This window comes from Musca autumnalis, unplaced genomic scaffold (assembly GCF_047663935.1).
Source record: "Musca autumnalis isolate F117 unplaced genomic scaffold, ASM4766393v1 scaffold_2, whole genome shotgun sequence".
NCBI lineage: Eukaryota > Metazoa > Arthropoda > Insecta > Diptera > Muscidae > Musca > Musca autumnalis.
The window spans coordinates 25,516,463-25,542,898 of record NW_027411755.1 but is presented as its reverse complement, the minus strand read 5'-3'; the positions used below and the strand labels follow the sequence as shown (position 1 = coordinate 25,542,898).

Below are 26,436 nucleotides of genomic sequence, written 5' to 3'. Positions count from 1 at the left end.
ATGATGCGATGATTGCTGTGCATACAAAGCATTTTTTGATTTTTTTCTTCGCCCGCCACCTAAAATGAAAAAGATTAAATTTTAATACCTTCAAACGTAGCGAAGAACATATGTACCTTCAAGGGACGAGAGTAATATCAGAGTGAGCGGGTGGATACGAATTCAATGAGAGAGAAAATTAAAACTATGCCAGTTCCACACCGCCACCTAAAATAAAAAATATAAATATTGAGATTTTCTGAACTTAAATGTACGTTTTGTAAAGAACATACCTCCAAAAGACAGCAGTGATCGGGAGAATACGATTTCAACGTTGAAAAAGGTAAAGCTATGTTGGTTTCATGGTCCGAAATCTCTTGTATTTAATCCCTTCACCACGACAGTCTACGTTTCAGATATGTATATTGTTTTAGTCCAAAATAAGAGAGATAGGAACCTGTTGGTACCCATTCAGCTTGCTTCTAAAATTAGGTCATCACATTTAATTGGCAAGTGCAGTTGCATCTCTGTATTTCCCATCAAAAGTCACTAAATCAATAAATTCCCTTCATTTTTTAAATATGCCGCTTTCCCATATATTATTGACATGCACAGACCAAAACTCCTTTAAATTTTATTTATTGTATTAAAATGTTACGTTATTTCCCTTTTATCAAATCAGTTGCCTTACTTTTGCCAATTCGCGCCAAAAAAAACTTTGCCCTCAATTGTGTGATGGCAATGCCGTAACAACGTCTTTCACAAAGTGTTGCCAACACATAGTAAAGAAAATAAAACACTCACAGTCACAGTGTTGATAACAAACCTAGTTTTCCTCCATGACAGCTGTTCTCTGCACTCTCTCAGTTTACTCTCTCACGCCTGCTTCTGTTTGCCGCTTTTTGATTATTTTTGCAAACATTCCATTGCATTGTGAAATTTATTGCAAACAAAAAACTATTTCCTGTTTTATTACACAAAAAACAATGGGTTCTACAAAACTAAAAGAAGATTTGAAAAATTGCTTGATAAGTTTCGACCGCAAAGTTTTAATAACTCAACTATTGGATGATTATAAATTGGCCCACAAAGAAGTGGATAAAATAGTTGGCGACTTTGTGCAAGAACAGGAAAAGAAACAAAAACTGAAATATGAAAAATACTATGTGATACATGGGGAACAACAAAAGGAAGATAAACAAATGAAAGAAGTCTATAAGGTTGTGGAAGAGGCAAAACTAAAGGAATGGTTAAAGAAATTGAAAAATGCCCAGTCGTCCTTATATGCAGTGGAGGTAAGTTGGTTAAGTGGAGTACTTTATAATTGTATACTTAATACGTTTCCCTTAGGTGGCTGGTGGAGCAGAACCTCCTGCTGCAATTTTCAAACCAATGAGCATAGATGAGGGAGTTAAGATAAAGCAAAGGGCTGGTACCAAAGCTACTGCAAATGGCACTGGTGGCGGCTCGGATAATAAGGTGACACCGTCCACAGCAAAACCTGTGGAAAAGAAAGAAATCAAACAAGAAGTGAAAAAACCGGCCAATGATTCTACTAGCAGCAAAACATCTTCCACAGACACCAAAAAGCCCAGCACACAGAAAACGCCCATCAAAACATCACCTGAAACTAAAAAATCTCCCGTTGCAAAAGCCGCCGCCAACAAAAAAGGAGGTATTAATAACTTCTTCTCAGCATCCACCAAGAAAACAGAAGAATCTAAGGACACAAAACCAGCAGTTGTTAAACCACCTACCCCCAAGAAAATGCAAGATTTCTTCAAAAAACAAACCGAGAAACCCAAACCTGCAACCGCAACTGAAGCCATTAAAAAACAAACAGCCAATACATCTATACAACTCTTTGATGATGACGATGAGGAAGAAGATAAAGCTGAATCTTCAGATGAGGAGGAAAAATTGGAAGCTCTTAAACGGGACATTATTTCCTCGGATGTTGAAATGGATGGCGATGAAGAAGAGGCTAAACCAAGCACCTCCAAACGTCGACGTATTATTGATTCCGACGATGAAGAGGAGCCAGCTGTTAAACAAGAAAAACTCGATGAATCAGCAGCTCAAGAGGAAGATGAAGCAAATGTTTCCAAGTCAGAAACATATTTAGATGAAGATGGTTTTGTTATAACAAAGAAACCAAAAAAGTCTCAAGCTGCTGCTGCTACTAAAAAGAAATCACCTACAGTTAAAGCTTCACCGGCCAAGAAACAATCACCAACGGAAACGAAGAAAACTTCACCGAAATCAGCTAAGCCGGCTGCTGCTACCAAGGGGAAACAATCCAATATAATGAGTTTCTTTGGCAAGAAATAGGTTGGAGTAGTTGGAAATTGTTTACTTAGTAGATATGTAAAATGCATGAAGGCACACCTTTTTTCGATTTTCTCCCACAAGATTTGAATCTAAACTGGTTTTAGTTGGCACACATTTTCCCACATATTCCGTTTGAATTGTATAAAACTTTAGAACATAAGAGATTAATAATAAAAACTATAATAGTACCGCATGCCAAAAGCTATATCAATTTGATTTTAATGGATTTAATGGATTTGATTAATATGGAGGACTTACCCACGAAAATTTATAAGTGTAATAAAAATCAACATTTGACGATATTTCTAAAACAATCCTTGAACAGTCCTTAGGGCGTATTTAAGCGAAAATTTTAAGGGAAAACAAGGATCCGACATAGTCCATTTTCGAAATTGATCAAGGTTTGAGAAAAATTACTATAGGCTAAAGTATCGACCAATGTTTGTAACTATTTTCGATAGTTACGTTGGAAGATTCTACGGCAATTTTAAAGCTTTTGGGTTATTATGTCACAAAGGAAGGAGTTGCCCACAAAAAAAATGTATCCTAGTAATCAGAATCACAAGCACTTCCTTTTAAATGATCCTCAAACAGTGCTTAAAAGCGCACTTAAGTGAACATTTTTATTATTTGTTAGACATATACCCGAATTTTGTGTTGTCTTCGATTTAAGTTTGGACAAAATATTACGAGGTGGATAAAATCGGTTGATCGGCTGCCTTTAATTGACACTAAATTGTCTGAAACTTATTTCATTCAAACATTCTTAAAATCCAACCAACAGTTCCTCAACGAGGTCTTCTATTGGATAGAAGAACCTCTATGAGGTCTTCTATTAGGTAGAAGAACCTCTGTGAGGGGTCCTATTGGGCAGAAAAACCTCTATTAGGTTTTCACTTGAACAGAAGACCCTCAATGAGGTCTTCTATTGAACAGAAGTCCCTCAATGATGTCTTATAGTGAACATAAGATCCATAACGAAGACTTCTATTGGGTAGAAAACCCTTAACGAGGTATTTTATCCTCCTCGCTGACGTCTTCAATTGAACAGTAGACCCTGAAGGAGGTATTCTATGGATCAGAAGGACCCCAAAAATATCTCCTGTTGAACAGAAAACCCTCAATGAGGTCTTCGATTGAACAGAAGAACCTCAATGAGGTCTTAAAGGTATCCTTTATAAGATCTTCAATTGAACAGGCGACCCTCAGTGAGGCCTTGAATTGAAAGGAATGGCCTTCAGTGAGGTCCTAAAGTGAACAGAAGACTCTCCATTATGTCTTCAATTGAATAGAAGACCCTCAATGAGGTCGTCATATGAACAGCAGATCCTTGATGAGGTCTTCTATACAGCAGAAGACCCGTAATGAGGCCTTCTATTGGACAGTAGACCCTCGATGAGGTATTCTTTTTGGAGATTCCCGATATTGATCATCTTCAAACATGATCTTCTGAGTTTGGACATAATATTACGAAGTGAAAAGTTTGAACCAAATCGGTAGATCGTTCGAATGTTATCATACGCACTAATCAACCATGAATGATGGACAGAGCAACATAAATAGATTCGAAATTGTCTGGAACGCATTTGGCCCAAACCATTATTTTGATGAGGCACAATTTTTACCAATTTAAGTTTATTTATACTCATTAAAAATGGTCTTAAGATCACATTTGGATTTCCTAGGTTTCATTAAGAAATTTGTAATAAATTAATTCTTTCTAAGTATTCTCAAGACCCTCAATGAGATTTTCTTTTGATCAGAGGAATCCCTGATTAGGTCTTCTATTGAACAGAAGACTTCCAAATCGGTTAACCGTTCGAGAGTTGTTCCAGCAATGTTAGACGGAAAGACTCGAATTGTTTGAAACGGGTTTGTTCCAAACATACTTGGATTTCAAAACCATTATTATTTCACTTAGTTTAAAGGCTGAGGGCATAAAAATGCACATTTTAATTCATTGAAAGCTTCTTGAGACAATTGTCTAAAGATCCACTTTAGATTTCCTTGAAGGCTTCATTAGAAATTGCCAATAAAACAATTCATTAGTACATTAATTTCCTGGTATATTAAGTTATCAGTTATCTTTCTGAAGGGGGAAAACTCCTTTTACAAATTTAGGAAACATTTCAATGTGGAGGTAAAACAACAGATGTCTTCAGAGAGTTGCCCTTGTTTATCGTACGCAGCCCTTAGATTTCCTTCCAAGGATAAGGGTATACATACAAACATGTATGTATGTGCAGATGTATATACAGTACAAATGTGCAAGCATCTACATCTTAAGATGCGGGTGGAAAAAACAAACATCTAAGATAGGAAATATCAGAGGATGAGTGGCTTTTCACAAATTCAATTTGATTGAAATTTATATGTAGATTGCAATGAGTCTATTGTCTGCGATAACAACCCAGATAGCATTTAGAAGACTGTTTTTTCAAAAATCACATTGAGGAGTCTTTTTAGAGTCCTTTTGGTGATCAAAAATTGATTAAGTCGCTTGTGTGATCAGAAAGGGACTCGAAAGTGACTCCCTGTAATGATTAAAAAGAGTTCAATTTAAAATACAACAACAAATGTGTAGCAATCACAAATAAATCATTGAGGTGTTTAAAATGTGACAATTTTTTGTTATTTATTGTCACATTTTGATCATCTGGAAGATTGAAAAATGCTTAATCAAAAAAGGGTCATACAGGTGTTTGAAAAGTGATTATAATTATGTATACTCTGATCATATTTTGAACAGTTAGGTGATTAAAAACTGATTGTTTTGTTTTATTTTTATTTGGTTGTAAATAAAAAAATAAAATTCTCATATACACTTTCTACAAAATTTTGATATAAATGTAACGTATAATATTAAAGGTACAGACAAACACAACACAACAGGTTTTGCCAAGTGAAATGAAGAAGCAGTATACTAACCACCAAGCAACATAAAGGAGAATTAAAAGACATAACAAAGCAGAAAAGACTATAAAACAAAGGAAAGAAACAAAGAAGAATAAAAAGAAAATTTTTTTAATTTATTTCGTCTAACAAAAAGACTCATAAATGACTCCCTAAAGACTCTTAAATGATTATAAACATGACTCTAAAAAGACTCGAAAAAGGGTCCGAAATTAATCAACAAAACACCAATAAATGATTGAAATACGACTCGAAAAAGACTCATTTGTGATTTGTTTAGAAGAGTCGCCTGAGGTTATGTTTTCCTACCGACAAAGGAGTCATTTATGATCAGAAAATGAGCTCATATTCTAGCTTTTTAATCGTGCAGTCGGATCAAAAAAGACTCGAATTTGATTAAAATTTTCAAAAAATGCTGACTGGGAAGCAATACGTAGAAGGTTTTAAAATTTAAACATTCATATGAACCTCTCGCCCGTATATTCGAAGTCACCTGAAATTCGAAGCACGGTGCTCTTTAATCAAATTTAAATGGAAGGTGCTTACACCTGGGAAGTTTTTGCGGATTCTGAAACTACAATGTTCATAGATGAGAAAAATCAAAAAACTAAAAAAATCGCCGGAGCGCTTTTCAAATAAATCCGATTCAAGTTGACATTTTTAGGGGATGTTTAGATTTTCACGATTTTGCTTAGAAACCGCAAGTCTTGTCAAAATGAGACTGAAGAGAATATTGTAGCTATGAAAATTCTCTACAAGATTGACCTTCACGGTATTTTCAAAGGTTTTACCATTTTTGAGATATTGAAGTTCAAATTGGGACAATGCACTGATTGTATAGCCCCCCTTATAAAACAATGTAATGGAGGGTGCGCCTTAACTAACTTTTAATGAAAACCGCGTACACAGGAGAAGTTTTCATGAATTCTGAAACATCAATGTTCATAGATGAGAAAAATCCAAATACAAGAAAAAATCGCTGTAGGGATTTTTAAATAAATCGCGTTCAAAATTCACATTTTTAGGTGTTTTTTAGGTTTTCACGATTTTGCTTGAAAATCGCAAGTCCAATCGAAATGGAGCTAAGGAAAATGTTGTAGCTGTGAAAATTCTCTGTAGGATTGACATTTATGATTTGTTCTCAGGCTGTACCATTTTTGAGATAAAGATGCTCAGTTTAGGTTTTTAGGTTTTTTTGTTAGTGTTTCGCGATTTTGCTTGAATACGGCAAGTCTTATCGGAATGGGACCTGAGAAAATCTTATAGCTGTGAAATTTCTCTACAAGATTAGCTTATGTAATTTTTCCTAGGTTGTACCATTTTTTTTAGATATATAAGCTTAAATTGCGAAATAGCAGTCATGACATTGTTTTATAAGGAGACGATACATAATTGAATTGAATTTGAATTGTCCCAATTTCAACTTATATATCTCAAAAGTTGTAAAATTTACGAAAATAACATTAAGGTCAATCTTGTAGAGAATTTTGATAGCTACAACATTTTCTTTATTCCCATTTTGATAGGACTTGCGGTTTCCAAGCAAAATCGCAAAAACCTAAACAACCCCTAAAAATGTCAACTTGAATCGCGATTTATTTAAAAAGCGCTCCGGCGATTTTTTTAGTTTTTTTACTTTTCTCATCTATGAACATTGTAGTTTCAGAATTCGCAAAAACTTCCCAGGTGTAAGCACCTTCCATTTAAATTGGATTCAAGAGCACCGTGGAAGTCTTACTAAATTGTTTTTTTTCTTCTTATTTTTGTAAAAAAAAAATATGTGCTCTATTCCAGAACCTTTCCTCTATGTTATCGGAAAAAGTAAAAATTGGTAGATTTTTGCAGTACTGGAACAGACCAATGATCTTCCTAACATTAAATTAATAGGACTTGGGTCATCATTCCTCCTCTACAAAGCCAATATGCCTATTTCCTCTATGGCAAAAGTCGTTAATTTTTTGTTTTGTTTTGCTAAACAACTGTCTGGGAATATCTCAGTGATTTTAATAAATTTTGTTGATGAAATTACCAATAAATCACAGAATTATCAGGTATGTGATGAATTTCGAATCAATTTGTCCAAAACGAGTGAATTGTTTTTAGATGTGATGGGAAGCGCATCGAATTTTCTATAGAATACAATGTACATGCATCACACCTACAGTCGTTTTTGATTCATTTTGCGCTCGAAATCGATTTCCATCACATACCTACCTGTATAATCATTTCATGGTCATATTAATATTAATTACAGGCTATATCCTAATCCAATAACTTCTGAAGTGCACAATTAAAAATTTGTCCCAAAATAATAAACAGCGGTTATAAATAATAATCACAAGAAATAAACTGTCAAAAAAAAACTAAACCACCGAGATCAAATGATAAAGAACCCGTAATTTGTTTATCTAAATTCTGTGAGAGAGATGGTGAGGGAGAGAGAGCAATTCTATGACGTCTACGTATGTTTCAAATGTTATGCTACTGTTGCTGTTGTTTCTCACTTTATCTAATCACTGCTTGTTTTGTTTACATTGTTTTACCGTTATCAGAGAGATACATTCAAATTATTCAAATTGTTTACATGTTATTTTGTCGCAGCATTTTCTTTCTTAGAAGTTACTTAACTGAATAGTTGTTAGGAGGAGTGCTGCTTGATAGAACAGTTCGGGGAAAATAGTACGCTTAATTTTTTTTTCTAAAAAGGTTTTATTAAGAAAAGTCAGTTCCATACAAATTAAAGTGTTTCTCATACTAATTAAAGTTTACTCTGCTTATCTCTTTACAGTTTCTTTTTTGTTTTCGTCGTAACACAAACCCATCATAGAAGAATTCTTCCAGTCGTCGCGGAAGAATAACGCCGATTCCTTAGCCGTGTGTGATTAGTGTTAAACAGCTTCAAAATTACTTACAAAACTTTAAATTCAACACCCACAATTGAAAACGCATTTAAAATGCGTTTCGAACCACTTGGCCAGAAAATGTTTACACGACGAAACTGGTTGCTTCGTTGCAGTATACTCATAAATATAGCTGTGATTTTATATATCTGCAGTCATCTTATGATTGGAAATCGTTATACCTTGACATCAGGTTCACAATTTGTAATACAAGAACAACCCAGTAGCGCCATGCAACAGCAGCAACAGGCTGAAAGGGGTATGGTGAGAGAAGCATTGGGTAAAATGGTAAGTCATTCCTTCCATTTTTTAACTCTGCATCCATTCAATAATATAATTTTTGTTCGCAGGAAATGATCGATGAAAAACAAGAACCCCCCAAACCCCCCAGTGAAAGTAAGGCTGACATAAGCAGTGGTGGTGGTTCACATGATTTACAACAACCACCTGCCAAAGATCCAGATGCCCCTGAAATGGATCCCGATATTGGAGATCCCGCAAATGTTATTGGCAATATTGGTGGTAATGCCAATAGTAATTTTGTAAATAACACAAATGCCGATCCCAGTTATCTTGTGGGTGGCGGCGATGAAAAAGACTTTGACGAGCGATTACGTAGCATACTGAAATGCTATGATAAACCATATGAAGCCGAAACTCTCCAACGTGGAGACTTTTGGGTATTAAAGAATTATGTTCGTGCCGAACATGGTGAACTAAAGTGCCATGAATCCATAACCTATACCACACATGCAGATTATACATTTTTAGATAATCTGATACCATTGTTGGAAAGGTACATCAACCCCAATACATTCATACTCCAAACCCTAAACCTCTAATTTTCTTATTCTTACAGATGGAATGCTCCCATTAGCATAGCCATGCATGCACCCGGCACTGACTTCCAACCAACATTGGATTCCATTAAATATTTAAGAGACTGCTTGCCCAATAGTAATTTAGTGCGCATGTATGCCACTTTCCATATATATTTTAGTACCAAACATATCCCCAAAACGATACCCAAATATTATGATGCTTTAAAAATGGGCTATAATTGTTCATTACCAGCACCATATGTTAATGTGACATCGGGTCATTTGTATAAGACGCAGAAGAAATTGCTATATCCAGTCAATGTGGGTCGCAATATTGCCCGTGATGCAGCCATAACACATTTCATCTTGGCCTCGGATATTGAGCTGTATCCCAATCCGGGTTTGGTAAAGAAATTCCTGGAAATGATTGCCCGTAATGAGCCTTATTTGAACAGGAAGGCACCACGGTGAGTATAAGACAATTAAAAAAGTTTTCTTAATGAAAGCCTTTTCGTTAAGAAATCTTTATCATTACGAAAACTTCAATTCAGCCTGGCTGAATGATGTTTTCATTAAGAAAACTTCAATTCAGCCCGGCTGAATGAGGTTTTCATTAAGAAAACTTCAATTCAGCCCGGCTGAATGAGGTTTTCATTAAGAAAACTTCAATTCAGCCCGGCTGAATGAGGTTTTCATTAAGAAAAACTTCAATTCAGCCTGGCTGAATGAGGTTTTCATTAAGAAAACTTCAATTCAGCCCGGCTGAATGAGGTTTTCATTAAGAAAAACTTCAATTCAGCTTGGCTGAATGAGGTTTTCATTAAGAAAACTTCGATTCAGCTTGGCTGAATGAGGTTTTCATTAAGAAAACTTCGATTCAGCCTAGCTGAATGAGGTTTTCATCAGGAAAACTTCAATTCAGCCCGGCTGAATAAGGTTTTCATTAAGAAAACTTCAATTCAGCCTGGCTGAATGAGGTTTTCATTAAGAAAACTTCAATTCAGCCTGGCTGAATGAGGTTTTCATAAAGAAAACTTCAATTCAGCCTGGCTGAATGAGGTTTTCATTAAGAAAACTTCAATTCAGCCTGGCTGAATGAGGTTTTCATTAAGAAAACTTCAATTCAGCCTGGCTGAATGAGGTTTTCATTAAGAAAACTTCAATTCAGCCTGGCTGAATGAGGTTTTCATTAAGAAAACTTCAATTCAGCCTGGCTGAATGAGGTTTTCATTAAGAAAACTTCAATTCAGCCTGGCTGAATGAGGTTTTCATTAAGAAAACTTCAATTCAGCCTGGCTGAATGAGGTTTTCATTGAGAAAACTTCAATTCAGCCTGGCTGAATGAGGTTTTCATTAAGAAAACTTCAATTCAGCCTGGCTGAATGAGGTTTTCATTAAGAAAACTTCAATTCAGCCTGGCTGAATGAGGTTTTCATTAAGAAAACTTCAATTCAGCCTGGCTGAATGGGGTTTTCATTAAGAAAACTTGAACTCAGCCTGGCTGAATGAGGTTTTCATTAAGAAAACTTCAATTCAGCCTGGCTGAATGAGGTTTTCATTAAGAAAAACTTCAATTCAGCCAGCCTGAATGAGGTTTTCATTAAGAAAAACTTCAATTCAGCCAGGCTGAATGAGGTTTTCATTAAGAAAACTTCAATTCAGCCTGGCCGAATGAGGTTTTCATTAAGAAAACTTCAATTCAGCCTGGCTGAATGAGGTTTTCATTAAGAAAACTTCAATTCAGCCTGGCTGAATGAGGTTTTCATTAAGAAAACTTCAATTCAGCCTGGCTGAATGAGGTTTTCATTAAGAAAACTTCAATTCAGCCTGGCTGAATGAGGTTTTCATTAAGAAAACTTCAATTCAGCCTGGCTGAATGAGGTTTTCATTAAGAAAACTTCAATTCAGCCTGGCTGAATGAGGTTTTCATTAAGAAAACTTCAATTCAGCCTGGCTGAATGAGGTTTTCATTAAGAAAACTTCAATTCAGCCTGGCTGAATGAGGTTTTCATTAAGAAAACTTCAATTCAGCCTGGCTGAATGAGGTTTTCATTAAGAAAACTTCAATTCAGCCTGGCTGAATGAGGTTTTCATTAAGAAAACTTCAATTCAGCCTGGCTGAATGAAGGTTTCATTAGGAAAACTTCAATTCAGCCTGGCTGAATGAGGTTTTCATTAAGAAAACTTCAATTCAGCCTGGCTGAATGAGGTTTTCATTAAGAAAACTTCAATTCAGCCTGGCTGAATGAGGTTTTCATTAAGAAAACTTCAATTCAGCCTGGCTGAATGAGGTTATCATTAAGAAAACTTCAATTCAGCCTGGCTGAATGAGGTTTTCATTAAGAAAACTTCAATTCAGCCTGGCTGAATGAGGTTTTCATTAAGAAAACTTCAATTCAGCCTGGCTGAATGAGGTTTTCATTAAGAAAACTTCAATTCAGCCTGGCTGAATGAGGTTTTCATTAAGAAATCTTCAATTCAGCCTGGCCGAATGAGGTTTTCATTAAGAAATCTTCAGTTCAGCCTGGCCGAATGAGGTTTTCATTAAGAAAACTTCAATTCAGCCTGGCCGAATGAGGTTTTCATTAAGAAAACTTCAATTCAGCCTGGCTGAACGAGGTTTTCATTAAGAAAACTTCAATTCAGCCTGGCTGAATGAGGTTTTCATTAAGAAAACTTCAATTCAGCCTGGCTGAATGAGGTTTTCATTAAGAAAACTTCAATTCAGCCTGGCTGAATGAGGTTTTCATTAAGAAAACTTCAATTCAGCCAGGCTGAATTGCATTTTTCGTTGTTTTAGAGATCAATTTGGGTTTCTGTAAGAAGTTTTCTTTGGTTTTTAATTAATACTTTGAAACCATATTTTTCCTTTACGTTTTGTAATCATTATTTAGTCTAGAAAAAGTGTGTACTAACTTACATTATTTTTTCAGTGTTTTCCCCTTGTCCATTTTTGAAGTTGAGGACAGCAGTCCTGTACCCCATGATAAAACTGAATTACAAGAGTTCCTGCGCACGGGTAAAGCCATACCATTCCATAAACGTGTTTGTGCCAGCTGTCATGGTGTACCCAAATCGAAAGAATGGATGGCTGCCAACGAAACTGACGAATTAAGTGTCTTCCATATTGGAAAGCGAACTGGGTACTTTGTACACTGGGAACCCATATATATAGGAACCAATGCTGAACCCCATTATGACGAACGTCTCAGTTGGGAAGGCAAAAGTGATAAAATGACACAGGTGGGTACAAAACAAATGATTTGCATATGCATTCATTATTGATTTCTATTTCGAATTTTCTTGTTTCAGGGCTATGCCTTATGTGTTTTAGACTATGAATTTCATATTTTAGACAATGCCTTCCTAGTACACAAACCCGGCATTAAAGTCCTTAAAAAAGATACCAGACGTGCCATGCTGGCCGGCAAAACAAATCAACTGATACGTAAAATTATTTATCCTGAATTGAAAATTATGTATGGTACACGTACTGGCTGCGCCGTATAGTGGTTAATTAAGCATAAAAGTTGAAAAACTTTTCATGCTGTTAGTACTGCTACTCAGTTGTCATTATCATCCTCATCATCCACCACATCCTCAACATTAGCAAGTAGAATATGGAATTGTAAATCCCTTTTCGAATTGAGTAAATCCTTTGGATGGTGGAAACGTACAAATTTCCTGTGGTATATATGGCGTTTCATGGAGTAGAACTTTTTTATTTATTAATTTTTTCCTTTTTTTAATTTTTGTTAAGATTGACAAGTTTTTTAATTAGTTTTAACATTATTTTGTGGGTTTTAGATGCATTTATGTATTTGTTGTACATATATTCCATACTTTTGTTGAAAAACATTCCCCCTAACCTTTTTTGTAAAACAAAAACTTACGAATCTCTGGCCTCTATGGAAATAGAGGATTTGTTTAGAAATACTGCACACAACACAACCTATAAAATGAATTAGAAAGAAACTTCCACTTAAATTGCATTTAATTGAAATATATATTTTTCTGTTTTTTTTTTTTTTTTTTTTTGATAATTAACCCTTAGATATTTAAGCTACAAAGTTAGCCAACCTCCTTATCCTTATGATACCTCTATGATGTTAAAGTTAATTAAGATTTGTCAATCTCTTTCACCTCTAACCTTGAACTGTTATTTCTTGATACAAATTTTCGAAAAGGGACATAATTTATTTTTATATATCTTAAAAAGAAACCTAAAAGTAATTATAAACAAAAAAAAATTGTTGAAAATTAAATTTCAAAAATAACAAAAAAATAAAAAAAAATATTTTTGTAAAGCCACAAAAAATTACATTGCAGACAAATGTAATTAGAAAAAGAAATTTATAAAGGCCACGTAAAAAAAATGGAAAATGGCAAGAAAATTGCAAGATTTTTGGTAGTAGTCAAACGCAAGCTAGCTTCAAAATAGCAATAATAGTTTTGAATCAAACCAGTCTGTAATTTGAAAAACTTGTCACAAAAGAATCATAACATTGGAATAGTTAGCAAAGCTTTTTGGTTTATTTAATATGTGAAATCTTTTTTATTTAATTTTCCTAATAATTGAAGGACCAAATAAATTAAATTTTTGTGTGGTAATATGAAATTAAAAAAATATATAAAAATTCTTTAAGAATTTCAAATGAAAGTTTACAAAAAAGAAATTGTATTGTATTTTAATTTAGCATATCTTATTTTTTTAGTTTTCTTCTTTCTTTCTTCTTTTCTCTTTTAGTTTAATTTAATAATTTTCTGTTTATTTACTTTTTAGTTTAAATATTATTATTTGTATTATTTATTTATGTTAATAAAACACACACAACACACCAACAATGAACTAATCAAAGAAAAAACATCACCGTTTCTAATACAAACACACACAGACAACACATTCAAAATATTTTTTAGTCGTTTTTTTAAATATCCTGATAATCTTTTTAATAGAACTTTAAATAGAGACAAATTGCACATTCAAGGCATTTCAAAAAGAAGATTATAGTTATTTTCAAATAAAATCCTAAATGCCCTCCTTTAAACTGCCCAATAGAAAACAAAACAATGGTCTGTCTATATGAAAAAGTAAAGGAATTCTAAGAGAAAACGTATTGTTCCGTTTGCATTATTAATGTTCACTTCCGGGAGATTTCTCACTTTCACTTTCTGCCCTTATTATAAATGAAAAATAAGAACAACTTTTTTTTTTAAATTAAAATATAGGGAGTTATTCTGAACGTGAGTTTCCAAAATAATTTTTTTGTTCAGAATAATTCGCTTACCCTGCGTTTACAAATGACAGGACAGTTGAGTTCATGTATTGATTGTCAAAACCTCAAAACTTGCCTGTGTAACGTAGGCGTCCAGACAACTGCAAAAACAGTTGTAAAATTATGAAAGGAAACCATCGATTCCTTTTCGTTTTCGGTTCACATATTTTGTTTTTGTATATTTTCTTTTTCTTCATTTGAATTATCATCTCACTTCTTTTTCACAAAAATGTCAAAAATTTGTTAACCCGACTGGCTGTGGAAAAATGATGGACAGCTGGAGGACAGCCGACAAATGTATGTATGTGTTTATAAATCAGAGTTGTATTTGAAGACAGACTGTCTGGTGTAAACACCTAGTTAGAATAATAATACACGCATATAATTTTATATTTACTTTCTGCTGTTTTGGCTCCTTCCTGTTCATTTATAATGGGGCGAGAGATAGTGAATGTGAGAAATCTCCCACAGGTGAACATTTATAATTGGGCTAAATAGCAGACCAATTGAAAAAATAGAAAATCAAAACCAAATTACCACCCAATGTATGAAGAAGAAATGTTCTAATGAAAACCTGTCTTCTTTCAAAATCCTCAACTTGTTTATCAGAGGAGCTTCTGATATGCCTCATGGACTTTTCGTCTTCTATGAGAAGATCGTCTACTCTCTTTATTAGGATACAAATGACTTATAATTTGAAGGACAAAAAGATGCTTCTAATAGAAAAAAAGACCAATTCAGGTTTTGCCATGTCAGCCATTTCAAATTCCTGATGATATTGTTGATGGTAACGGGTTCCACAGTTAAATAAAATGTTAGACTTGATGGAAAATATGCACCTAAATATAACCTTCCCAAAGCCTGCAGTAATCAACACCGTCATTGTTCCATTTCCCGGTAAAGGCTCTAATATGACAGTGCCCGGTAATAACTCCTACAGTCATTACCCTGATTTCAGCTTTGCTCAAATTTATAAGTACTTTTGACTTCTTTGGTAGATCTGTCCTTAGCATCAGTGACAGTCTCCATGGATTCGCCATCATCAGTCAGTGATCATGTGCATCCTTCCTTTGAAGTTTATTACCGGTCTGTGCCGGTATAGAACCAGCCTGGAACTGGTTCAGTTGAGCATCTGAGTCTATACTCTCTTGCTTCATTTTACTCTCATCTTCCCCAATAGACTTGCCTGGAATCAACGTGGTGTTCAGCTCATCGTCAGTCAGGGTCAAGTTGAGTAACATGTCCTTCTGGAGTATGTCCTGATACTGCACTTCAGATAAAATTCTTTCCAGTTGGTCGAGCTTCCTACTTTGTATCTCTAAGCTATATTCATAGCCCAAGGAATCGGTCCTGTCACTAGTAGACTGGTTTGGACACATCATGGCCTTATCGTTGTCCTTAGACATCGCCGGTTCTTTATCCTTTCTATCACTAATACACTATGCAACACTGAAAATGCAAACAACTTCTTGTATGCATTTTTTGAAAGTACATATTTAGACTACAAAAACCCTAGTAGGGTTTTGTCCTCTCAGATCCAGTTCGGATTTTATGGGCTCATCTAAACTGGGCTAAATCTACACTTTTTTGCACTTATCAGGCCTTTATCTCAGAAACGAATAGGAATTTGGCGTAGAACTTATCTTTTGAAGCAACCACATAAGAAAAACTCCAGCTAGGGCATCAGAATCTATCAAATATAGAAAAATTTACATAATTGCTGAAATTCTGATCAGTATCGGCTAAACTATTGGGAGTTGAACCAAGTAACCTTTTGCAAAAATCTTCCAAATAAAGTTCTCAACAATTCTTTAGAACACTCTGAAACTCTAAAATGCTTACTTCATGTTGTTTCAGCGGTATTTTGCATCATATCTTTTACAACACGTATTTCAAACACAGTTCACACCAACAGTTTATTCTCGCATTTCGGATTTCACTACATTATTGACATTTTTATTAAATCGTCGTTGAAAAATGTACTGAAAACAACGGCTTGGAGGCATTTTACAACAATGACATGTTCTGAAGAGTTGTGTATTACATTCCAGAAAATATTTTTCCAAAAGGAAATGTTCAGAAAATATTAACGGTTTTGGAGATACGGTGCGAAATGTATAAAAATTGTGGAATTTTTGCATATATTTTGAAATTTGAGGCAATAAATGTAGTTTTTCGAGTTCATTATTTCTCCAAATATTTTATTCTTGTCCTTATCTACAAATTTGCTTCAGAGGTCAGAAGAAGATTCGCATTGGTTTCAGAGATATAGCCCCGATTTTTTTTAAAAACTCAATATTTAACCATGTTTAGATGGGGCCATAAAATCTGAGCGGGATCTGACACAACAAAACCCAACTAGGGTTTCTTGTCGTTTGGGTCTGTACTTTCAAAAAATCCTCAGTTCGAATTGTTTGCACAAGATCACCTTAAAAATGTTGCACAGTGATATTTTTAGCACCTAAAAAGTAGAGATGTAAGTGCCAAGGCATCCACCTTTAAAACAGCCGGATGGCTTGTACTTTCACCAACGCTACGCTTAGGCTCTGCACTGTAAGTTTATTCCGTTTATTTTTCCTCCCCATCTTTGTTGTTTATTTTAGGGGTACAACCCCGACCAGAGTGCAGACATTTCTTAGAGGATCCTAAGGATACATCCTCAAAGTTGAAGAGACGTGTTGGATTAAGAGGTTTCCCTTACACTACTTATGAGCCAAAGTCCTAAGGAAATCAATAAGAGAATGGCATCTCCCTTAGAGGGAAGAATGGTATGGAATGGTAAAAAGTTAGACGGCGAAAAATAAGAAAGGACTTCAAAGAGGAAACCATCAGTTGATTGCAAGTAGTTTAAACTTTTAAGGCGCTCAGAGTGTTTTCCTCATACGCATCTAGGACTTCTTACGGACTTAAAGCCATAAGGCCATATTAATCAGCTGAATCAATCAAACCTATGGAAATCATGCCATAGCCATAACCATAAGAAACCAATTGGTCTTTGGTTTTCTATGGTTTTGGCCATGTCACGTCTAATTCTACCTTTAAGCCTGCTGAGCCCATGTTTGGTAGCTTTAGGGATTATTCTGAATGAAAATCCCATTGAGTCTTTCCGCCATTTCAACTTAAGGCAGAAAGTGACAATATTCATGGGGAATTATCGTCCAGAATAACCCCAGAAAACTCATAATAATCGAACAGTCTGTATCTGGTGACGTCTAACATTGGACAATGGCATGGTAGAAGACTATCGGTCTCCTCCTCATCCTCACATAGCCTGCAGTAATCGACATTGCGTTTATCCCCTAGTTATGACCCCTACAGCATCTGTGATCTCGGCCTTGTTGAGCAGAAGTATCGAATCAGATCTAGACAACCTCGACAACCTGCAACCGGGTTCGTTCTTCCATTGGTAAAAACTTTGTAGAAGTTGTCGAGTTTATTACTGATGTGACACATTGGGGGATATACAGATTCCTCAATTGTAACAATGGGAGACTGCGATGCCGCACTTGCTAACTAATCGTCACTATATACTCCGTCAATGTGACAGTGACCCCCCGGTACCCAACAGAAAGTGATGTCGTTATGTAGCCTTCCTAGCAGATTTCTACATACGTTAATAATCTTGGATGTAATAGAACACGATTTGAGTGCCACCTGATCCTGGAACACCACCACACAACAACCGACCTTTAAAGCCTCTGAAATTCACTTGTGTCAGCTCTAGGACCTAGCATTTCGGCTTGGAAAACGGTACAGATTTGATAAAGTTTAATCATATGTATGGACATTAATCTGCATGTTTGGGCATCAAAACTCCATGTTGCTTCAGTTTAGACAAGATCCCGTCATGCCACACTGAGTCGAAGGTCCTTGTAAAGTCAAGTCATATATATACGATCAAACCCTTGATCACCAAAAAGGTGAATGAATGAGTCCATCAGTTCACACATGACTATTCTATTTTGCTTTCTACTAGAAGAAGATTCTTGTGTTTATTTTAGAAGAATTTTTAAACATTTAATTGAAAAAATATTGAAATTATATTTGACTTTCTATTACAATAACTTCCCACGGTGCTCTTGAAACAATTTTAAATGGAAGGTGCTTACACCTTGGAAGTTTTTGCGGATTCTGAAACTACAATGTTTATAGATGAGAAAAATCAAAAAACAAAAAAAAATCGCCGGAGCGCTTTTTAAATAAATCGCGATTTAAGTTGACATTTTTAGGTGTTGTTTAGGTTTTCACGGTTTTGCTTAGAAACCGCAAGTCCTATCAAAATGGGACTAAAGAAAATGTTGTAGCTATGAAAATTCTCTACAAGATTGACCTTTACGGTATTCTCGTCGGTTTTACCGTTTTTGAGATATAGAAGTTCAAATTGGGACAATTCAAATTCAATTCAATTCTGTATCGCCCCCTTATAAATCATTGTGATGACTGCAAATTCCCAACTTAAACTCATATATCTAAAAAATGGTACAACTTAGAATAAGTTACTAAAGCCAGTCTTGTAGAGAATTTTCACAGCTTTAAGATTTTCTCAAGTCCCATATCGATAAGACTTACCGATTTCAAGCAAAATCGCGAAACCCTAACAAAAAAATCTAAAAATGTCAACTGAGCTTCTTTATCTCAAAAATGGTACAGGCTGGGAAATAATAATAATCGTCAATCCTCTAGAGAATTTTACGGTTACTTACGGTTTCCAAGCAAAATCGTGAAAACCTATAAAACACCTAAAAATGAAAATTTTGACCGCGATTTATTTAAAAATCCCTACAGCGATATTTTCATGTTTTTGGATTTTTCTCATCTATGAACATTGCTGTTTCAGAATTCACAAAAACTTCCCCTGTGTAAGCGGTTTTCATCAAAAGTTAGTTAAGGCGCACCCTTCATGACATTGTTTTATAAGGGGCCGATTCAGAATTGAATTGAATTTGAATTGTCCCAATTTGAACTTCTATATCTCAAAAATGGTAAAAACTACGAAAATACCATTATCGTCGATCTTGTAGAGAATTTTCATAGCTACAACACCTTCTTTAGTCCCATTTTGATTCGACTTGCGGTTTCTAAGCAAAATCGTGAAAACCTAAACAACCCCTAAAAATGTCAATTTATATCGCGATTTATTTAAAAAGCGCTCCGGCGATTTTTTTAGTTTTTTGATTTTTCTCATCTATGAACATTGTAGTTTCAGAATCCGCAAAAACTTCCAAGGTGTAAGCACTTTCCATTTAAAATTGTTTCAAGAGCACCGTGTTCCAACTGAAGAACTTTATTTTTGAATACCTCTCCATAAAGCAGTATTTTTGGTTAACTTAGGAGCAGGCTTTTGGGATTTTATTGAAATAAGTTTTGGTCCTACATCGTACTAAGTTGGCAATTGAGTAAATGTTGAATCCTTTTTTTTGCATTGAAAGGCTATTCCTTTCTGGGGTTTCCTTGAAAATGCCTTAAAAACCTGTCTCTATTTTCAACTCTCCCATGAATAATTTATGTATGTGTTCTTTCCTAATATGTATTAAACAACAACAAAAACCTTACATTTTTACATAATTTTCAACTTCCACAATGAAAAAAAAACCAACTACTACTCTAACCCCCAGTTTTTGTAACTTATTTTTGTTCGTTCGTCTATATTCGTAATAATTTAAGCATTCATAGCTCAGCCCCCAGATGACATACACATCTAATTTTTCGTATACCCGTTCCACATATCGTTAAGGATTCCTCATTTAAAAATCAGCGCTCTACATTTGCGCTAAAGCGAGTAAATCGATCTACAAAATTTGACAATTCGTGTGAGAAGAATAAAAGTTTTTACAAAAACTGGGGGTAACAATGAAAAAAAAAAACAAAACACTAACAACAATGCAACACAATTTAATAACAAAAACAAAAATTAAATCATAAAATGAAATTTACTTTTTTAAGCTGGAAAACGTGATATTTGTACTAGTTCTTAATAATAATAATAAAAAAACAACAACAAAAACAAATTTCTTGGGTCAATTCAAGAAATAAAAAACCACAACAACAACAATACTAATTTAAATGCAGAGAATCTTAAGAAAAACAAAAAGGAAAAATAAGTGAATTAGTTTTTAAGTTTTAGTTTTATAAGTCAACAAAAAAAAGAAAAGAAGCAAATAGATTTTTAAGAGCAATACAAAGCAAAAAACAACAAATGGAAAGAAAATTTTAAAACATTGCACATTTTATAATTTGTATTATTACTATTAATAATGAAATGCAAACAAAAATCTATAATAATTTCATTTATACTTTTGCAAATACTATTGTAGTATATACATACATAGATATAAAAATACTATTAAAAAAAACAACAATTAAATACTTTTTTGTAAATAAGTAAAATGAAAAATCCAGGAAAAACAAACAAAATATGAATTTGAAAAGAACATATGTATATTGGTGGTAGGTTTTTTTATTATCATTATTGTGTTTTTAAATCAAAACCATTTGAAATTACAAAATAAGAAAAAAATCCACACTCTAAAAGACTTTCAGCAAAAAATTAAAAAAACAGCTTTTCTCTTCCTCTCTTAGAAATATAAAATGCGATTGATATTAAGCCATGTTTCTCCAATTGAATTCCAAATCATTCGAGTTACTACCAAAATCATGTTGTGGTAGACAAGTTTTGTTGGATTGAAAATAAAAATCAATCAAATATTTTTCAAAAACAAAAGTTTGTTAGTAGTTCGAATGAGTTTGTACTCGAATAGTGAAACAGGCTATAAAATTAAAAAAAAAAAAAAAACAAAAGTGTCCAAAGGAAACAATTTTAGTTTAGTTTCGAACTTCTGATCGGTCTAAAATTTCTGCCTTCGTCAGATCATTTTATCTTGATACAATTTTTATGCAATTTTCCCGGAGTTTAGAACAAGTTATCGGGGTTTTTTATCCGAAAATTATAGTATGTATATGGTTTTCGGTTTTTGACTGCAGGGGACTATTTTTATAATCATGGTAGAATAACAGCTGATTACAATTTTTTCTTATTATGGCCTATGCTGTCAAAGGCAGGTTCACATTAGGTCTGTACGATAACTCAAACTTTTACAAAATGCTGTTCGATAACAAACTTGTTCAGTAAAAGAGAAATGAGAAGTATTTGCAAGTAGTTGCAAGAACTTGCAAATACCTTTTACTTACGAAGTTATCGAACAGGCCTATTTTTTAAATGGTAAATTTTCTTAATAGTAATACTTGCGAAAGACCGTTTCGTCAAATGTTGATATTAATTGAAATTTGTTCCAAAAGTACGGGAATGTAAAAATTCTAGCTGAAATGTATCTGCAAATCTTTTCTGGCAACAATATTCATTCTAGTGCCTAGCTAAAGTAATTTTTATTTTTTAATCTATTTTTATGGGCCATTATTACATGTGTTCTTTTACTATCTGATGGATTTGAAAATGCAAAATTAACCAATTTGGAGGCAATAAAAATATAATTTTTACATTGAATGTTAATTCCAAGAAGCTCCTCCTTGAAATTCAATCATCACATTTAAATCTGTTCGATAAATCCAAACTATAACTAAAGAATACATTAATAATGGGGGTAAATATAAACAGTGAAGTTCTAAATTCCATGTTTTTGTAAAACGAGCTAACTATGCAGATACATCTACCTTTATTGTTGTGCCATTTGCCATCGATTTCCATACATGACCTACCTCTACTTTATTGTACCATGGTAAAAATTTCATCCTACTGCTTGGTTTACATTTACGAAATCGATTGGATTTCATTTGACGTTTTAGCAATGGAATTGACAGTTAAAATCGAGTGGATTTCATAAAAGTAAACTTTAGAATTTAATGGCTTGTCCCTTCTTTAGCTACCGCTCTCGGAAAAACTTGAAACATTTTCAACAAGTAGTGTCTTTTTGTTTTGATCCCAACTATATACTTTTTTGGAAAATGTATACTTACCGAGATATGGCCATATCAAGTTCCGAAAATGCCCTTCTTTAAGACATGTTGTTCCGTACCTCTTTCCATAGGAGAAAGTCTTCCGGCTACTTAGAAAAATATTACAATTTAAAAGTTTTTCCGAAGTTCCGATTTAATTTGCATATATCGTCACCTGAAATGCCCAAAGACGTAGCCCTCAACGTAACCCTTTGAGCATTACGTCTTTGGGCATTTCAGGTGACGATATGTACCTCATTTAAAATACATACCTTCACGGACGACTCAATATCCTTTTCCTCCTTTTTCTTTAATGAGTGGCGTAGAAATTGTCCAAATGTAGTCCCCCGCATCCTAGTGCGGAGCCCATATCCTTTGGGAGTATTCTTAAATACATAGACCTGAGTATTTGTAATAGAATAGAATAGTATTTGTTGAGAATAATTGTATCAGTGGAGATTCAAGTTGGAAAAAATTGAGGCTATCGTATTGTGGATCCCATCCGTGAATAGCGCCGGCAATAATGTTTACCTTATATCTTCAAGGATAATAGGGAAGCCGTTAGCCCGTTCTGGAACAGTTAGATCTGGGCCCTATTCCACGAAACAACTTATCGCTTCACTTTGCACTTATCAAAAATTAGCAGAAGAAAACGTTGGCGGAACAGAAATTAAAAATAGAGCAAATAATTGTTAAGATCTTAGGCACTCAATATCACTTACCAAAAATAACGGTTCTGTGGAACACAAAAATGTGAAAATGTTCAAAAATATTGCTAAGTGCAAAGTGAAAAGTTGATAAGTTTTTTCATGGAATAGGGCCCTGGTATGACGTTAAATATTTTTTATAACGTAAAACATCTTCACCGCCTTTTACTTGTTGTCAATTCTGACGCCGTTAACTCCAATGTTTGCATGTCATCGCCGTTAAGTTTTTTTATCTGTACATAGCACAATCATACAGGTAGTCGCATCGGCACAGTTGATTGATTTTTTTTAATAATATAATAAAATAATAGCTTCGGTTCAGAACTAAAAAGTTTTTACACATTTAACACATTTTTCCCCAAAATGCCTTCCCGTACACCAAAAAAGTTGCAAAATGTTCACTTCTCTTTGAACAAAAATGGCGCCGAATAGCTTTCTCTTTAGAAACTTTTTACACGACAAATTTGGGCGGACAAAAATGTGCAACATGTTTGTCGGCTTCTGATTGTTTGATTCGCCGATTTTGACATTTGTTACAGTTTTCTATACCCTCAGCATTTATGCCCAGGTCAGGCAATGTGCGCTTGCTGAGAGCAAGTGAGCATACATTTCAATGCATTTTACATTGAAGTTTTCGCTCACTTGCTCTCAGCAAGCGCACATTGCCTGACCTGGATTTATGCTAACGAGGGTATGTATATACACTTTCATACGGGCAAAATGTGCCTCATCGAAATAATGGTTTTAGACCCCAAGTATGTTTGGACGAAATGTGTTTCAGACAATTTGGAGTCGATTGAGCAATGTCCGTCCGTCTGGCTGGCTGGAACGCACGATAACTCTCGAACGGATCAACCGATTCGATCCAAAATTTGGCTTTCGTAATATTTTGTCCAAACTTAGTTTAAGTTCGAAGATGGGTTATATCTGTCCACTCCTTTCGGTACCTCCCCCACAAAAGTTTGAAAATGTTCACTTTGATTTTTTTCAGGGGCAAGTCCATACTTCTGGAGCAAACAGCCCGACGGATGTAAAAACCTCCTATGGCACCATATATATAAGCTGGAGATCCACTTCCTCCGCAAAACTTTTGATCTTTAATCCTAATCAACATTTTTGTCGGTTCATACATCTAAAATTTTTAAAACCCCCTAAATACATACGTTTCAATATACACAGGCTGAGGGTATATCTCTGTCGGCAAAGCTGACTGATACTTTTTACTTCTTTCTTTACTTTTCTGCCATTTTTCCGTTCCCGTACATTTTGTAACAGCCAGTTTGATCTTTTGACACTTTTATCATTAAAAAGTACTGGAACGAACCTAAAATATGTGGTTCCCTAATGTTTGCTTAAGCTGCATTTACACCAACGTAATAAAAAAACGTAATATATGTTGTCAATTCCATTGAAATCTGCAAAATAAAAGACTTATCCAGATCTAGTGGTGGATTCGTCCGATTTATTAAAGCCAATTGTTCTCCGGACACTTTTGTTTAAAAATCCTGTTTTTCTTTTGAAAAAAATTGATACGCGCAAAGTTAGTTATTCCATTTTTATTTACAAAAATTAATATCTTAAGAAAAAAACAAAAATTATAAAGAAAAATGTTAACTTGATTTAAAGTGCCTTAGTAAAAAAGATAAAACAATGAAATGAATGAAAATACAACAACAGCCAACAGCATTAAAACTTAAATCCAGTAAAAAAATAAAATAGAAGCTAAACAAAATAGAATGAATGAAGAAATTCAAAAGAAATTATAAATGAAATCAAACTAAAAATAAATAAATGGATTGAAAAGTCTTGGGTCCGCAAAGTACAGTTTCTTTGTCTCAAATTAACCTCAAAAAGAGATTAAAAATAAATTCAAAGGGATGCGAACAATGAACATCTAATAGTATTTCGTTTGTTTTGTTTCAACTTATAAAAAAAAAATTATTTAGTATCTATACGGTCTTGCAATAAATGTAGGGATACCGATTATTTATTCAAAGTTGAACCAGTAGCGTCTTCGCTAACGGAAAATGCGTAATTTTTTATATTGTTATCGAGTTATCTGTGGCCCAAAACTATCTCAATCCATGTGTTATTTTTACGAAAAAAAAAAATACTTCAACAATAAACCACTTAAAGTCATTATTTTATTAGTTAATTTTAGTTTAGTTTATATTAATTTCTTTATTAATTTTAAATATATTTTTTTTCATTTACAAATTAATGTATATTTTCTAGTTAGTTATTTTTAAAATTATTTTATTCCTCTTCTTAAGCTAATTTTCTTTTTCATTCAAATGCAATTGAATTTTAAAGAAAAACATAAAGAAAATAGAAATTAATCAACAACAAGAAAATCTTCTATTCCTATTAATTTAATACACACAAAACTGCATAGAAAGAAAACAAAGAAGAAATTAAAAAAATAAACTAGACTTGTTATTCTTAATAAAATAAAAAGAAATAAGTATTTTTTCTTTAATTTTTGATAAATGCAGAACAAAACTCTGAGCAATGAAATTCCGAAAAAACATCCCAAACCGACTCCATATTTCATAAAAATCATGGCACAATTACCCAGGTAGTGGCATCGTAAAATTTTGAATATGTTATGTCAAAACTTTCTTTATGTTGTTGGGGAAATTACAACAAAAATATTTTTTTATAAAGGGATTTGACTTTTCATATTCGATCAGCTGGTGTGATACCACTACCTGGTAGTTCTGCCATGATAAAAATCTAACAAAATGATAACAACTCCCTATTGTAAATAATCTGTGAACTTTCAAAGTTAGAATATGAATGAAACTCAACACTTTGAACTTAAAAAAAGAAAGAAAACGTCTCTTTTAAAAACAAATGTAAACAGCGAATTACCACAAACACAAAAAGGGAATTACAAACAGAAACGAAAATAGAATAAACGATATAATAAAGTGAAACGAAAAAACTTTAAATGAATTGTTTTATTTGGTATTTAGAAAAAAAAATACAGTTTTAATATATAAAGCATACCTTTTGAAGGTATTGTTTTCATAGGTTTTTGTACATTGAAGACCTTTAGAGGATTTTTTTCATAGAAGATCTCTATAAGGTCTTCTTTTCTTACAATATAATACCTATCTTCATTCCTTAAAAGACCTTTAGAACGTCATCCGGATGCAGTGCAAATGAAGTCGTGAAAAAGGCACTCCGTTCGTTACATTTTATTAGCAGTTAGAGGTCCCTTCAAGTACATACATAAGTCAGTTTGTACATCCCTACAAAACGTCGAAAAACAGAAAAAAACATTTCCAAAAATTTGTTATAAAATAAAATATTTTGGGAACTTTTGCTTTAACTCATGAGAAGAAAATTTCCTAATGGAGTGTTGCTGGAGTACATGTCGAAATCTTATATGGACAATATAAAAACCACAGATGAAGCAAGAACAGTTCAGCTTGGATTAACTGGAGAGCGGAGGAAACAAACTCAGTTGCGATTCAATGAAGAAATTTCATAATTTGTGTTAATGTAATAAAATTATTCTTCTTTTACACAAATGATAAATTATTTTTTATAT

At 33.8% G+C, this 26,436-nt stretch overlaps 2 protein-coding genes and 1 long non-coding RNA gene across 10 annotated transcripts in view; 2 read left to right on the top strand and 1 right to left on the bottom strand.

Annotated features, from left to right (window-relative positions):
- LOC141393803 (beta-1,4-glucuronyltransferase 1) overlaps window positions 1-13,239 on the top strand; it is a 216,279-nt gene extending 203,040 nt beyond the window's left edge. For 5 of the 6 annotated variants that reach the window (XM_073967304.1, XM_073967301.1, XM_073967302.1 and 2 more), the window contains exons 4-8: window positions 8,012-8,411; window positions 8,474-8,919; window positions 8,983-9,411; window positions 11,878-12,187; window positions 12,257-13,239. In XM_073967304.1, coding sequence (XP_073823405.1) covers window positions 8,178-8,411; window positions 8,474-8,919; window positions 8,983-9,411; window positions 11,878-12,187; window positions 12,257-12,454 — 1,617 coding nt within the window. In that variant the 5' untranslated portion in view covers window positions 8,012-8,177 and the 3' untranslated portion in view covers window positions 12,455-13,239. Of the gene's footprint in view, window positions 1-7,817; window positions 7,945-8,011; window positions 8,412-8,473; window positions 8,920-8,982; window positions 9,412-11,877; window positions 12,188-12,256 lie in introns of those variants that run through there. The other variant, XM_073967303.1, reaches the window with a different exon arrangement.
- On the top strand, window positions 833-2,511 carry LOC141393805 (DNA polymerase delta subunit 3-like). Its single transcript, XM_073967307.1, has 2 exons — window positions 833-1,274; window positions 1,330-2,511. Exons 1-2 carry the CDS (start codon window positions 966-968, stop codon window positions 2,308-2,310), a joined length of 1,290 nt encoding a protein of 429 aa, XP_073823408.1. The 5' UTR covers window positions 833-965; the 3' UTR covers window positions 2,311-2,511.
- LOC141393806 (uncharacterized) lies at window positions 13,194-25,815 on the bottom strand. Of its 3 annotated transcripts, none has more exons than XR_012410189.1 (3): window positions 19,457-25,815; window positions 16,665-18,268; window positions 13,194-15,651 (listed from the first exon to the last, which is right to left on the bottom strand). It is a non-coding gene; the product is annotated as an uncharacterized lncRNA (long non-coding RNA). The 3 variants fall into 3 exon arrangements; XR_012410190.1 differs by having other exon boundaries at window positions 13,194-18,268; window positions 19,457-19,824; window positions 20,070-25,815; XR_012410188.1 differs by having other exon boundaries at window positions 16,665-25,815.
- Window positions 25,816-26,436: the final 621 nt, after the last annotated feature.

What these genes read in the sequence shown, in the direction of transcription:
- LOC141393805 (XM_073967307.1), top strand. Translation starts at nt 966, where the DNA reads ATGGGTTCTACAAAACTAAAAGAAGATTTGAAAAATTGCTTGATAAGT. An exon ending in CGTCCTTATATGCAGTGGAG is followed by an intron (nt 1,275 to 1,329) that starts GTAAGTTGGTTA and finishes CGTTTCCCTTAG; the next exon opens with GTGGCTGGTGGAGCAGAACC.